This window comes from Carassius auratus, unplaced genomic scaffold, assembly GCF_003368295.1.
Source record: "Carassius auratus strain Wakin unplaced genomic scaffold, ASM336829v1 scaf_tig00217695, whole genome shotgun sequence".
NCBI classification, from domain to species: Eukaryota; Metazoa; Chordata; class Actinopteri; order Cypriniformes; family Cyprinidae; genus Carassius; species Carassius auratus.
Genome location: NW_020529195.1, coordinates 12,501 through 28,355, shown reverse-complemented (window position 1 = coordinate 28,355; position 15,855 = coordinate 12,501). Strand labels below are relative to the sequence as shown.

Sequence of the window (15,855 nt, the reverse complement as noted above, 5' to 3'; positions counted from 1 at the left end):
ACCGTTTGTGCTTGAGCTTTGGTTGTTCCTGTAAACACTACAGAAAGGCACCTGCCCGAACAGACAGAAGTCCTGAATGCAATGCAAGTAACTTCAGATAAAAGCACCTTCTGAATGCGTAAATGTGCTTTAATCAAGTCCTCACCTGCATTAGAAAGCATCAGCTGAGACACAGAACGCCTGAACTGTATTGTGTTGAGTATTAAGGGCTGTTATTATGCCTGTTTCTGTGAATGTTGTTGTGTATTCTGTCATGCTGTCATTAAACTAACCCTTCTCTAAAACTCAAAGTGTGTGTGTTGTACTTAAAGGCAAAGGGCAAGACACAGAAAGATCTGGTTTTGATCGAGTCCATGGCCTCCTCACGTGAGGTCGAGTATTAATCACATAATCAGCCGTTTGAGCCGTAATATCTCACGTCTTGCCTGGTGTCTTTGTTTGATCATGAGTTCACAGCTGAAGGGTCTTTTACAGCAAAAGTGTCACTTTGTTGTAGATGAGAGCGAGGCTGTTACACCGGCCGCTCGGAGGTTAACCTCGTAAGTAAAGACCAGGTCCTTCCTCTCTCTTCCACTGGACTGGGATCTGATTGAATATGGTCTAAGCATCAGCAGCTCTAGATTCATTCTCTTCTGTGTGTTTTCTGCTGTGTTTGATGTGTCTGATCACAGCAGGTGTAATGTTTTCTAGGTGCGACTGCAGGTCCAGAGCGTGGACAAGCCCCTGTACCGCGGCACCTATCACTGCTTCCAGTCCATCGTCCGCCAGGAGTCGGTCAGTACAGGGTTAATCATTTTGATCAAAAATTAAGAAGATGCTCTTAAAACGTGTTTGGAATGGAAAGACTCAATGGATGTTAAAGGCTCTTAATGGAATAAACTATGTCAATAAAGAACTTTTATTTAGAAGAAAACAGTTCTTTAGATCATTAAATATAATGTTCTTCACAGTAATGGTTCTTTAGAGAACTTTAACCGCAAGGTGCTTTTTATGGTTCCTACACATGTAGAACCTTTACCATCTTTACCTTTACTTTCCCTTCTACAAAAGGTTCTTTATAGAGGAAAAGGTTGTTTAGACTTGTTTGATGTTTTTTAAAGAACTGATCACTGAAGGGTTCACTGTGGAAGTTGTATTTTGGGGAGCGTATCCTCTCCAGGAACACGCATCAGTCGGACGGTGTTGATGTGCTGCAGGTTCAGTAACGCTGAGATGTTTGACCCCAGGAGATACTGGAGACTCACATGCCGAGCAAATCCAGCACAGGGAACATCTATATCTGTCTGTGTGTGGAGAGGCGAGAGGTTTCGGGTTCCCAAGGCGTTAACCCTTCACACTCTGTCTGTTTGTGGTTTGGCTGCAGATGCGGGGTCTCTATATAAGGCATCGGATCACCCATGATGGGCCTGACCTTCATCAACGCCATCGTGTTCGGCGTGCAGGGGAACGCCATGCGTATGTTGGGTGTGGACACCCCTGTGCACCAGTTCCTGGCGGGAGCAGCGGCCGGACTCATCCAGTGTGTGATCTGCTGCCCGATGGAGCTGGCCAAGACACGCATGCAGATGCAGGGGACGGGCGAGAAGAGCGCCTCCAGGAGGATGTACAGGAACTCTCTGGACTGCCTGATCCGCATCCACCGGAAGGAGGGAGTCCGAGGGATAAACCGAGGAATGGTGACCACCGTCATCCGCGAGACGCCCGGCTTCGGCGTCTACTTCCTCACCTACGATACTCTGACGCGAGCGCTGGGCTGCGACGCCGACGACGGATACATCATTCCCAAGCTGCTCCTGGCGGGCGGCATGTCGGGAATGGCGTCCTGGATCTCCACCTATCCGTGGACGTCATCAAGTCCCGCCTCCAGGCGGACGGAGTGGGCGGAGCCAACAGGTACGACGGCATCATGGACTGGCGTGCGTCAGAGCTGGAGGAGGGAAGGATGGAGGGCCTTCACTCGAGGCCTGACCTCGACTCTCTTGAGAGCGTTTCCCGTCAACGCCACAACCTTCGCCACCGTCACGCTCTTCCTCATGTACATGCGCGAGGATGATGAGGGTGTGAAGGACTGCGAGGCGATGCGGCCGAGTCTGCAGCACAGCAGCCTGTGACTCAGAGACCTGGAGAAAGACTCGGATCGTCTTGAGATGAGAGCACAGATTTACTGCACCGATAGACTCTGATTCTGTGATACAGAGAGAGAGAAACGGTCAGTGAACGCTGAACAATGACCTCGCATCATCTCTGCCATGGACCGTACCGCTGAATTATTGGGATGAGGATTCCCAGATCAGCATCCGTAGAAACATCTGGTGCTGATGAAGGATGAGAGTGACGCACGAATGAGAGGTCGAACCGTGACGTGTCTGAAGCTCATTCTCCACAGTCAGAAACATCATGCTAAAAATGGTTCCTTCTGCTGGACAGAACAGGTGAGACACGACTGTACATTATATGGAGAGCATATGGTTCACGGGTTTGATTTCCAGGAAACACAAGGGCTGTAAAATGTAAATGTGTACCTCGAATGCAATGTAAGTTGCTTTGGATAAATGCATCTAATAAATGCATACATGTAAATATCAGCATCTCAGAGTAGCAATATGTGCTCTTAAAGTACTACTATGCAATTTTAGGGCTAAATAAAATGCAAAGTTGTGTAATTGTTATTGAATCTTTACATGCACCTAGTTCCTGGCATGACTGTAATTGACATATTCCTGTATATATGATATATGTGCATCATTTGTTATTATGAATGTAAATAGAATCGAATGAGGGCTTTAGCAGACAGATATCTGATCAAGGGTCATCAGTGATTTTGATCCATGAAGCTCAAGGGAAAATGACCGTTCAACATTCAATAAATATGGAAACACATTAACTCATATTTGTCTCACATTTAAAGGGTTAACTGTGTGGAGAAAACTGACCATCATACACTCAATGACTTCAGGTGTTATTCTCAGTCTCTATCTGGACAATTATTTCATAGAAAATCACAGTGTATGATGGACACAGACTCAGATTTTAGCTTCCGACTGTGATTCCACACCATTCAGACACTTAGTTTTCATCTGTGAGTAATACAGCTGGATAAACAAAAATGGTTTCATTTCAGGCCACAAAGCAACAAAACATGATTATTTTAAAAGAAAGTGATTGTGTTCTGTACTAACTGTATATTCTGTTTGTCTATGCGGCTTCAGTAAAGTTATGCTGGGCTTTTTAATACATAATCAAATGCACTGAGCAGAGCATCAGAAACTATGATATGTGACGTACAATCTGAATCGTAGTCTGAGGGTAATCATTTTCCTTTGACACGTGTGAATGCCAGCTCTGTGCCGGTGTGGTGTAGTGTATTCCAGTCTAAAGACAGAAGCAAAATCCTCAGAAGGACAACAACAATCATCATCATCAGCTGGTGACTGACAGACATGTGCTGGAGAGGAACAGAGCGCCCTCTAGTGGCTCCAAACCGGAAACACACTGAAGAACAACAGAGAACATTATTAAAAACAAAGAACTCTTATATTTCTCACAGTGAGTCCTTTGACCTGTAAAAATAAATACAGCAATTACCGTAACATTCATAATCTGATGAGCACGAAAAACATTTACATCACTGAAAGGGACGATATAATCCTGACTATTCCTAAATAATAGATCCAGATTTGATGATGCATTAAAATGCAGAGTGTAACCCAGAGTTGGTTGTTTTGATTAGTGACGTCACGTGATCATGGAACACCACACAGTCCAAAGAGAGAGAGATGACACTACGACAAAAATCATAACTGTCGATTATTTCCTTGAAATTATGATTATAAACAACGATTATAACAATTAGTCAATGATATGTATACCATTGTTTGAAGCAACCGCATGCCGTTATTTTGGATTAAAATAAAGAAGCTGAATATACTCTTAACTGATTCCTTTTTTTATTGCTTGTCTAAAGTATTAACCTCAAATATCAGCTATACATTGGACTGGTTTCTTCTCTGAAAATATGCATGGTATTATAAGGTTATATAACTAAAATTAAAACAATGGAAAAAGCAAGATAATCTGTATTAGAAAGTTTTCTATCTGAGACGAGGCTGATGCTGAGAATCTAAACGACTGATAAACTCTGAACTGAGCTCTACTGAATCCCTAATATTCACACCGTCACTGTCTCTTACGTCATAATGAGGTCATCAAGTGAGACGGGAATCAGGACGAGGAAAATAGATGCTTTGTGTCCTTCTAATGCTAAAGTCAGACTCGAACTGTGTGGCACAGTGAAATGACCAAAGCCAGTAATCATCATTAAAGAATGACACATGGCCTGCAGCAGGGGCGGCGTTATGTGTCGGCTCAGGGGTCTGGAGCCCCGAATGTTTTCAGTAAAGCCCCGAATGTTTTTATTACTACCATGCCATCAATGAGTTTTCATGCCCAATAAAGCAATTTATATTAGAATTTAAATAACTAAATAAATAAATATCTCTCGACTCTCACGTCCACAGTGTCTGTAAATTTACCTAAGTAAGTTACACGTTGTCATTCACACCCGACGAAAACCGCCCACTGAGTCTAGTGCTTATGACTGACATGTAAACTGGCCAACCATCGATGAGCGTCTGTACGATCCAACCAATGAAATGAGCAGGCGGTTTCTTGGCGTGTAGTATTTTACTAGATCAATTTATTTGAAAATTAAAATGGATATTGCAAAATTCATCATCTTCTTCAAAAAAAAGGAAGTAAACCCCCTCAGCCAAAACACTTGAACGCCAAGATACAACAGCTTCAGGTATCTGTAACTTTTAATCTTATTATAATTTCTTTTTCGGTTTTAAATTGTGTCTGATTTAACGTTACATTTTGAACATCTCCGAACTCCCGAACTGATTCAAATGATTTGCGACCCCAAACTGACTCAAATGATTCGCGGATCCCGCTCCAACTCCCAAACTGGAGTCAGATGACTCAAATGATTCGCGATCCCGCTGCGAACTCCCCAAACTGGAGTCAGATGACTCAAATGATTCGCGATCCCGCTGCGAACTCCCGAACTGCTTCAAATGATTTGCGACCCCAAAACTGACTCAAGTGATTCGCGATCCCGCTACGAACTCCCGAACTGACTCAAATGATTCGCGATCCCGCTACGAACTCCCGAACTGACTCAAATGATTCGCGATCCCAAATTGACTCAAATGATTCGCGATCCCCAAATTGACTCAAATGATTCGCGATCCCGCTACGAACTCCCGAACTGATTCAAATGATTCGCGATCCCCAAATTGACTCAAATGATTCGCGATCCCGCTCCGAACTCCCGAACTGACTCAAATGATTCGCGATCCCGCTGCGAACTCCCGAACTGACTCAAATGATTCGCGATCCCGCTACGAACTCCCGAACTGACTCAAATGATTCGCGATCCCCAAATTGACTCAAATGATTCGCGATCCCAAATTGACTCAAATGATTCGCGATCCCGCTACGAACTCCCGAACTGATTCAAATGATTCGCGATCCCCAAATTGACTCAAATGATTCGCGATCCCGCTCCGAACTCCCGAACTGACTCAAATGATTCGCGATCCCGCTGCGAACTCCCGAACTGCTTCAAATGATTTGCGACCCCAAACTGACTCAAATGATTCGCGATCCCGCTACGAACTCCCGAACTGGACTCAAATGATTCGCGATCCCGCTACGAACTCCCGAACTGACTCAAATGATTCGCGATCCCCAAATTGACTCAAATGATTCGCGATCCCCAAATTGACTCAAATGATTCGCGATCCCGCTACGAACTCCCGAACTGATTCAAATGATTCGCGATCCCCAAATTGACTCAAATGATTCGCGATCCCGCTCCGAACTCCCGAACTGACTCAAATGATTCGCGAACCCGCTCCGAACTCCCGAACTGACTCAAATGATTCGGGAACCCGCTACGAACTCCCGAACTGACTCAAATGATTTGCGATCCCAATAATTAAAAGTGTGCACATCGAGAGAAATAAACAGCAGATGTTCATGTTAACAACTTCTTTAACCTGAGCAAACGCTGCTAATACGCAGACATTTGTTAATAAAGTAAATAAAACGAAAACATGAATGTTTTAATGCTAGTGAATAAAATAAACGATCCACTCGAAATCTCTGCTCATCATGACAGCACCTGGATCAGTGAGCTGCGTCTAGGGCTGATGACGTCATTTCCATGGAGGCATGTTGTACACGCCCCCGTCCATTGACTCCGCCCCCACGTCAAAACAGTGCCACAAAGAGAGACGTGCAGAAAAGTGAAGCGCAAAGGAAAGATGGCTTCGCAAGCTCAAACTAGACTGACACGCAAAATAAAAGCAGCGTTGCAAATAAATTAATAGATATGACCATGGAAAATATGTATTGCAAAATCATTGCTTTCGCGCTGTTTCATTTGTTTTGCAATTCTTAATTTTTGTTTGCATAAAGCAAATGTATTTTCCTCAATACTTTAAATAAAATGTTTTAAATTTGTTTTTGTTTTTATTGTTTTTGTATATTTTAAACAAGGTAAATCTTTCTGATTTATTAAAATAAAAAAGTCACATACATGGATTTTTCTGGGCTAAGCCCCGGATCTCCATTCACCCTATAGGACCACCCCTGGCCTGCAGTGTTGATGTGAAAACGAGCCTCTTACGGAGATTATCCCAGTTCAGCAGCTTCAGTAAATGATCTGATTATAGCAGAAGCACAGATCAATATCTGATGCTCATCATCATCATGAGCTGCTGTTGTGACCCTCTGAAGAGTGTGTCCAGTGTGTCGCTCCTCTGGTCACTCAGCACAACCCACTTCCTGTCTGCAGCGCTTGTGTAACTGTTCTGAGAAGTGTTGCATAAGAGAGCATCTCCAGAGCTCATGTATAGAGGAGACACACACACACACACACACACACACATTAAAATGTCATTAAAATCACTAAAATGTAAAAGCCTGTTTATATTTACTAGAGCAGCTTCTTCATGACTCTGAGATCTGTATCAGGACATGAAACACACCTGTGTGAGACAGAGCAATAATCAAGTTACATCTCTGGAACCAGCCCTCAGTCGTCTGGACCCGGGGAGATGAAAGCAGAGGATGGCAGGACTTCAGAAGGAAGGAAATCACTGGGCTTTATCTCAAAGAAATGCACTGATGCTACGATACGTTTATGGTAAGACCATGATCACTGAAGAACAGTAAATGATGACAGAATGTGTATTTGTTCCTGAAAAGGCACATAAATCATCAGGGTGACCTGGTGAACATGCTCTCCATTCTCCTGTAGATCCATGAAGAGCGGACTCCTCTGAGCTCTGAGAGAAGAACACACACTGGTGAAGTGAAGAGTGTGTGTGTGTGTGTGTGAGCACCTCTGGGTCCAGAAGAGGAAGACAGATCTGCTGCAGTAACTCATACAGAGATACAGACTGAAGCAGATGGAGAAATGCCTTCGATCGCACCCTACTGAGGGAACACACACACACACACACACACACACACACACACACTAACACACACACACACACACACACACACACACACTAACACACACACACACACACACACACACACACACACACACACACACACACACACACACACACACACACTAACACACACACACACACACACACACACACACACACACACACACACACACACACACACACACACACGCAGACACACACACATCACTGCACAGGGAGTCTCCTGTCACTCACGGCTCAAAATCGAAACCATTAGCAAACATTCTGTAGAAGTTACTGTTAGTTTCCTTACAATAAACGTAATGTTCTTTTATGGTTACATTTTTTTTAATATATATATATATATATATATATATATATATATATATATATATATATAACGTTTGTAACAATATACAGACACACTACCGTTCTAAACCTTGAGGTCAGTATTTATTTTGTTATTCAGCAAGGAATTGTTCAAATGATACAAAATGTGTAACAGCTCTATTATGAATATATGCTGTTTTTTAAATTAATTATTTATTTATCTATGAACCCCAAACAAGAATCACAGGTTAAAAAACAAAACCCACACATTATTATCAAGTAATGCAGGTGTGATGATCTGGTATTAGAGGTCAGGCTGATTCAACAGCCACATCTGGGTCAGACGGGACGTAAACCTGTCAGAAAAAACAGGCCAGAGCTGTTAGAACATGATTCGAGCAGCACAATGGAGCTGACGGACGTCTCTTTTCATCCCGAGCTGAACACAATCACTCGTCTCTCTGCAGGAGCTTTCCATCAGGAACAATCACTGCTCAGAGCCCATACAGACCAACACAATAATCACACACCATGATCCTCCTGTTCATTACGTGTCAATGTTGTCTATACATAAAAGCATGAAACCACAAAATATTAACGTTTTCAACATTGATAATAATCAGACATGTTTCTTGAGCAGCAGATCAGGATGGTTTCTGAAGATCATGACACTGCAGTGTGGTCATATTTCACTGCAGTGTAAAGTGTTTCCTGCTTCATTGCAGGTTAATGCTGTGATCCTGATTTGGAAAAATCCTGAACTTTCTCCATTTACAGCAGCTGAAATCATCCAGCAGACAAACACAAGCAGCAGGTCAAGGACTAATACATGTATTTCTGACTAAAGTGTGATAAACCTCACTGGAGCTGATCAAACACTGACCTGAAACACACTCACTCTCTCTCTCTCACACACATACACTCACTCTCTCTCTCTCTCTCTCACACACACACACACACACACACACACACACACACACACACACACACTGTGTATACTGAAGCTCAACATATCATATCAGAACATTAACCTTTCATTTCACAAATTTAAGACCAGCCAAGCATTTAAAGTATTTTAAAATACACTCACATGGTATTTTTTTACAGACTTTATTGCATTTACACACACACACACACACAATCTGGACACATGATTAGTTTCTCAGGCGTGTTGTGTATTTACACACTCCTGCGCGAGGTGGGCGGCGCTTATGTGGTCACGTGACTACGACTCTGTCCTTAAATACGTCACGACCGTCCTGCCTGCAAAACAAAACACGTACGAACCGAACACGGTTAATAACGGGAGTTAAACGACTGCTCGCTGATCGAGAGCTCCGGTTCGTGGACATGAAAGCGAGATCCGCGTGAGCGCGGGGGAAGCGTGAGACGATCGTTCCGCACGGACGCGCACTTCCAGCATCGACGGTCACCGGATTCGGCGATGGATCCCGGCGGGTGTCGGTTGAACGGCGGCGGTGATATGATCACACTGGAGGATCTGGAGTCTGTGTCGGAGGAGCAGCTGTTGGACAGCCCCGAAGAGGAGCAGCAGGAGGAGCAGGAGGAGCAGGGGAGGCTCCTGAGGTACTGGACGGATGTGGCGCGCGGTCACCAGGTGGAGGTACCGACAGGTAACGTTAGCGTTACAAACACAACAACAACACACACACACATACATACACTCGCGTCTCAGATCACCGCAGCCTTATAGCGTTTCGCGCCAGTTTAACGGTCATCCCCTCAGAGCCGCGCGCACAGATGCTGTCTATGTAGGCAGCTACACACTGAGTGAGTGTTTTTCTGCCAGCAGCACTCAGAAACACCATCACAGCAACACACACACGATACTGAAATAATGCAAGAAACATTCATTTAACAACCTTAGATGTAACATACCACCCTAATGAACAAAACTGGTGAGAAAACATCGTTATTTCAACCAAAAATAAAATAAAATTGTGGGAATGTCAATTTAGGGTTTTCACTGTAAATTATACCTTTTTTTTCACTTCAAAAAACTGTAATTTTACCGTCCATTACAGTTTTAAGGAACATACAGTAAACCAATTAATAGGTTTTAACTGTAGTATGTTTACTGGCTTTTACTGTTAAAATCACAATCTTTTTTTTTTTTACATTGCATCTGCTGGATAAAGAAATAAAGATGAATTTCTCTCACAATTCAGACGTTGGAGCACTCATAACTTCGAGATATAAAACTCAGAATAATGAGGAAAAAATACACAATTGCAACATGTAAGCAATGTGAATGAGGGAAAAGGTCAGTTTTGAGATCCAGAATTAGGAGAAGGAAAAGTTTCAGGAACGGTTCCCCTTGTGTTGGTCCTCAGGGACTGCGTATAAACACTGCGGGACAGGAGGTCTGATATCATCAATAATAAAAACACTGACAGCCAATCCAAGAGCTCCAGCATTTAAAGCGACAGGTGTCAAAACTAAGTCTGTTCACATCAGGAGCAATAACTACAACGATATGAGAGTACACCACAACAGCGTTTGATGTGTAGATGAAATACAGATAATGTTTTCTGTCCACTAGTCTGAAGGAAGCCCAGAGTCTCCATCTGTTTCCTGAAGCGTGTTGCTTTAAGACACCAGCCGAGGAGGATTTCCCATGATTCACGTCTGCGTCTCTGACCCAGTTCAGCAGATGATCACGCGCTCCGCTCTCTTCATGTTATCAAACACAACCTTTATATCCAGAGAGTGTCTAACACACAATCTAGCTGAGATTATCAGACCAGTGCCTCTGAATCCAGTCTGTGCTTTATGTGAAATACAGGATTAGATGTGACCTTTACACGACTCCCTCACTCCTGAAACCAGTGGACAACACTTTAACTTATGAGCAGTCTTCATCAAAATCAGATGACTCACAGAAAACTGGAATTGTGATCCAACGTTTCAAAATAAGAGTCGAAGTGTATTTCGAGCAAGACCAGTTACACAATTAACTGCATCACAACGCTGCACAATTAAATGGATAATTCTGTGTTTAAAATATGAATCCCACTAAATATTAAATAAACCGTTTGAAGTAGAATTGTAAAATCCTCGTGTACTTTTAGTCTTCAAATTAATCAATTTAGCTTGTAAATGTCTCATTGTATCCTTTTATGAAGGAAAAAGGCATGTTATTGTGCTCCTAAAGTTCATCAATGTGATTCTCCTTGAGGATAAAAAACCAGCCACTGTATTTACAGTAGCTCACACACACACACACACACACGTCTGGTCTGGTCATGTTTCCGTCCTGACTCAAGTGTAAGTCTGATTCTGGGTCTCTCCTGATCCTAAACGTCCAGTTCTACAGTGTTTCCTGCTGTAACTCTGTCTGTGTTTCTGGAGCTGAACTGACGTCCGTCTGCTCCGTGTTTCACAGACATGGCCGAACCCATCCGTCAGATCACCACCGATAACGAGGGCACACACACACGGGAGCAGGTGCCCTACACACTCCTCACACGCAAGGAGAAGGTACGTACACACTCTGAATCAACCCAACAGAGTCTGACCTACAGCATCAGTGTCATCATCAGACACACGTGATCTAATTCAGCTGCTCCAACCTGACGGAGGATGAGCAATAGAGAGATCATTAGACTCCTCCCACTCCCAGTGATTGACACTTTCAGAAACAGACCAGAGCTGAAGGCTAGAATGCCCCTGGATGAGAGAAACCGGCTCAAATATGGTTGTAAAAGAGAGCTGGTCACTCATTAAAATGTGTTCTAGAAGAAGGGTTACTCTTCACTCTTCATCTCACTGAGCTCATTCAGTACAAGACAAATCATTTCCAACGCTTCCATAAACCCAAACCCTGCTTTATTTGTGTTTGATTCTGACTGATCTGTTCCTGTGATGTGATGTGATGAGGATGATGCTTCTGACTCTCTCTCTCTCTCTCTGTGTGTGTGTGTGTGTGTGTGTCGTAGTGCGGCGAGGTGGTGTTCGAGAAGCGTCACTATGAGAAAGCGCACTGGGCCTGCATCACGGTTCACGAGGACACGTATGAACAGAGCATCTGCTACGGCTTCATGAAGATCATGAGATACATCTGCCAGCAGAACTCAGCAGGTCTGTAAACACTCCTCCATCACACACACATCCAGCATCACACACACTCCTCCATCACACACACACATCCAGCATCACACACACAGTTGAGCGCTGCGTCAGGTCAGAAGGTCAGATCTCAAACACACTCGTCTGTTCTTCTGCAGGACGTTATCTGGGGCTGACGATCCCGATCGTGACGGTGGTGCGCACCGATGAGACACACAGGACTCTGTCGCGAGCCGTGACCGTAGCGTATTACCTGCCCCCCCCGCACCAGAGCGATCCGCCGCTGCCACACGACCCCGAGGTCACCGTCGAGCAGTGGCCTGCTGCGGTCATCTACTCCAGGTGAGACACACACATCTCCACTGTAAGTGTACTGGAGGAAACTTGAGCAGCTGATCTGAGGGGTGTTCTCAGGGCCTTCACGGGGGTCACGAACGAGCTGACCATCCTCCACGAGATCAGCAGTCTGGCCGAGGCTCTGGACCGTCCAGCCGTCTGCGTCAGCGACTCCTTCATCATAGCTGGATACACCAACCCCGCGGCGGCCCACCGGCAGAACGAGATCTGGTTCCTGGAGCGGCCCTGAGAGGAGCGTCACACGGAGTATAAGCTACACAAACACTCGCTGAAACACTGATGCTGTAACACAATCATCACAGACCTCTCGTCTTCTGTCCGTCTCTCGCTCTAGAACCAACGCTTACGATAATCCATAGATGCAGATATATTTATATATATATATTCCAGATTGTCATTGTGCTATTTGAAGTATTTTTGAAAGGTGTGTGTTCCAGCAGGAAGCTCAGATGTCAAACACCGTGAATGAGCTGATCTGTCCTCAGTAGAAACACTGTGAAGCTTCTGTTCTGATCTGAATAAACCACTGCTGACCCGAGCCATGATGTCAGATCCACTCCAGCCAATCAGAGCCAACAATTCACAGAGAACATTAAAGATCAGGGTTTGGTCCCAAAATAAAGTGTAAGGAAACACAGACCATATCTGGTGAATAACCAGACATTTTCCAATAGTTTCAGATCGTTTTCGTTTGAATAATGGATTACAGTTTATCTATTTTTCATGGGGACGTCAAAAATAGTAAAAAAAACTACAATAATAATTTTTAAATATATATATATATATTTTTTTTGTGGAATTCTGGATCTGTGGATGTTTATTTGAAATTATTTTTTTAATGATTAATTTTTAGAATTTAAATATTAGCTTAAAACCCCAGGGGACTTGAGAATATATATAATATATATATATATATATATATATATATATATATATAATTTATGTGATTTTATTTATTGAATTTTCAAAATAACCACGATTACAAACATTAAAGAAAAAAAACTCAATTAGGTTAAAAATACATAATAATATTTTAACATCCACACATAAAGAAATAGGCTGAGTTATTACAAAGAAGAGCATTCTTGCTTCTTTAATATATTAGTGATGTTTGGGGGAGTCTAAGGATTCATTAAACATCTTTAGAAGTAATGGAGAAAGTTTATTTAGGCAGAGCGTCAGGCCGAGAGCACTGAAGGTAATGCACCTCGATGTCTCCAGTAAAAGACTCATCCAATCTGGACGGTGTCTCGGGGTCAGTGGAAGAAACGTTTAGGGAGCTGAAGAAAACATCACATTCAGCTTCTTCAGATGAACACAACGAAGAATAAACCCCTGAACTGGTTATTAATAGTTTGAGGGTTAATAGTTGTGCCATCAATGCTACTGATCTGTAAGATATGCTGGGTGGAGATGGATTCAATAAAATAAATCTGTTTTATGTGACAGAAATGTGAAGTTAGCTCGTGTTTGTTGATGTGTGGATGAATAACGTGAAAAGTGGTGTCACTAAATCAAACAGATCACAGCACACGTGTTTACAGAAATAAGACACTTTATTATATAGATAAATCTCTGTCTCTGATATAATTTAAAGTGAAATCTCATCAAGGCTGTTGTGGAGTGACTGGCACTAAACGAAGAACTAGATCTGGACACGAGCTGACCCGTGTTACTCTCCAATAAAGCTTCTCATTCACCGAAACACAGGACACACATCCTTCAAGCTCAAAAAGCTGCTTTTCCTCTTTTTTTTTTTTTTTTTTAAGCTCAACAATTAATTTGGTCATGCAAAAAAACTAGGACGGGTCACACTTAAAACAGGCCATAATGAAGTCAATATTCAGGAAATATATTCACTGTACAGCTAATACTGCGTTATACAGGACACAAGTCTGGTGTAAATCCTGCACAACACACAGATCTGGGAGAAATGATCAGAGCACACGGTACAAGACAACATCAGTGAGTGTGTGTGTGTGTGTGCAGGTCACACACACACACGAGACACAGCTCATCATCGGTCAGGACCTGCGGCTCTCAGGAGCTGCTTCAGCTCGCTCTGCACGTCTGAGGACTGTGTGTTCTCCAGCAGCGTCTGACCCATGTGTGTGTGCAGCGCTTCGGCTAGCTTCACTGCGGCCGGCCGCACCTGTCCACTGTTAGAGGAAGAGCTGAGCAGCGTCCAGAAGAGAGGAAGCACCTTCTGCTCCACCAGCTGCGGTCTGCGCGGGTACAGCTCCGTCACCAGCTCTGAGAAACACACACACACACACACACACACACTCTCTGAACCAGCCTGATCTGGGCTCTTTAACACCTCTTACAGACCCTGAAACTAACTACAAGAAATTAACTGAAAATATTCAAATGCATAAATAAAATAATGACAGAACATATGAAGGCAGTTTATGATTAAAATATAAAACTAATGGGGTGGGGCTGCATGACGAAAAAAAAAAGAATTATTTAATTCAAAAGCCTTTGTGATTTCATAATCACACACTGTGATTGTTTTTTTATTTCGATTCTTTGTGGAGCTCTACAGCGGAGTCAGGAAATCCACTTATACAGAGGGAAATTGTAATCTTTTTGTTGGCAGATATTTTAACCTGCTTAATATCTCAGAAAACCAGACTTCATATCTTCATGTTACATCCCTGGTTGAGGAGTTTTCAAGGCCTTGTTTTGTGGCAGGGTGAGTGCTCGTCTGGACTGACCTGCGACTCTCTGGATGAGCTCCAGCTTGGCCTTCCCGCTCAGATACTGGGCTCTGGAGCAGAAGGGCTGCAGCAGGAGGCTGTTGTCTGAAACACAGTCAGAGTCAGAGTCAGACACACTGAAGATCTGCTCAGATCAGTGAGAGATCAACTCAACGCACCGATGTTGTTCATCAGAGCCTGGACGGCCCCCTGCGCCGCCGAGGAGATGCTGCTGCTCTTGGAGTTCAGGTGATTGTCCACGACGGCCGGGACCAGGATGTTGAGCACCGGAGCCAGACTGTCTCTGAGCAGAGCCACGATGGGCTGAAGAGCCTCCAGAGCACGCAGATTCACCTTACTGTTCGACTCCTGCAGACGGGCCTTCAGAGCGTCAAACACCTGCAGCACATTCAGCATCAGCAGCATCATCATCATCATCACCACAATCATCACCCTCATCATCAGGAGCGGCAGGATTACCGGGAACAGGTTGCTGATGACCAGAGCCGGGTTCTCCTCGCAGTCACACACCAGCTGATCGATGGCCTTGATTCTCTCCCTGAAGTCTTTGGAGTTGAGCAGCGTCTTCATCTGTGTGACGTACTCGCTCCGGTCAGCGAGGCTGTGGACGGCTGCTTTACCTCCCGCCTGCACACAGTCCCTGCCGAACACACGGCTGATGAGTGAGCGGGAACGTCACGTGACCAGGTGAACGGCTGGAGAGTCATACCTGCTGCCGCTCAGAGGATCACGCGTGACAGACGATGTGCGCTTCACCACCCCGCCGGAGAGAGAGAGCCTGCCCCGCGCCGACGGAGCGTCCTGAGGCATCTCGCCCAGACCCTGACACACACACACACACACACACA

At 44.1% G+C, this 15,855-nt stretch overlaps 2 protein-coding genes and 1 pseudogene across 7 annotated transcripts in view; 2 read left to right on the top strand and 1 right to left on the bottom strand.

Moving 5' to 3' along the window:
- Window positions 1-1,363: 1,363 nt before the first annotated feature.
- LOC113102208 (mitochondrial basic amino acids transporter-like) lies at window positions 1,364-2,417 on the top strand (annotated as a pseudogene).
- Window positions 2,418-9,069: 6,652 nt separating this feature from the next.
- On the top strand, window positions 9,070-12,822 carry LOC113102207 (heme-binding protein 1-like). Its single transcript, XM_026265774.1, has 5 exons — window positions 9,070-9,472; window positions 11,245-11,339; window positions 11,798-11,939; window positions 12,086-12,269; window positions 12,342-12,822. Exons 1-5 carry the CDS (start codon window positions 9,283-9,285, stop codon window positions 12,511-12,513), a joined length of 783 nt encoding a protein of 260 aa, XP_026121559.1. The 5' UTR covers window positions 9,070-9,282; the 3' UTR covers window positions 12,514-12,822.
- A 1,402-nt stretch (window positions 12,823-14,224) lies between these two features.
- LOC113102206 (TOG array regulator of axonemal microtubules protein 1-like) overlaps window positions 14,225-15,855 on the bottom strand; it is a 10,349-nt gene continuing 8,718 nt past the window's right edge. For 3 of the 6 annotated variants that reach the window (XM_026265769.1, XM_026265771.1, XM_026265770.1), the window contains exons 19-23: window positions 15,717-15,829; window positions 15,467-15,647; window positions 15,166-15,385; window positions 15,005-15,091; window positions 14,226-14,537 (exon numbers count right to left, since the gene is read on the bottom strand). In XM_026265769.1, coding sequence (XP_026121554.1) covers window positions 14,302-14,537; window positions 15,005-15,091; window positions 15,166-15,385; window positions 15,467-15,647; window positions 15,717-15,829 — 837 coding nt within the window. In that variant the 3' untranslated portion in view covers window positions 14,226-14,301. Of the gene's footprint in view, window positions 14,538-15,004; window positions 15,092-15,165; window positions 15,386-15,466; window positions 15,648-15,716; window positions 15,830-15,855 lie in introns of those variants that run through there. The other 3 variants (XM_026265772.1, XM_026265773.1, XR_003290720.1) reach the window with 2 other exon arrangements.

Coding starts and splice junctions, on each gene's coding strand:
- LOC113102207 (XM_026265774.1), top strand. CDS start 9,283: ATGGATCCCGGCGGGTGTCGGTTGAACGGCGGCGGTGATATGATCACA. Junction 9,473..11,244: donor CCAGGTGGAGGTACCGACAG/GTAACGTTAGCG, acceptor CGTGTTTCACAG/ACATGGCCGAACCCATCCGT. Junction 11,340..11,797: donor TCCTCACACGCAAGGAGAAG/GTACGTACACAC, acceptor TGTGTGTCGTAG/TGCGGCGAGGTGGTGTTCGA.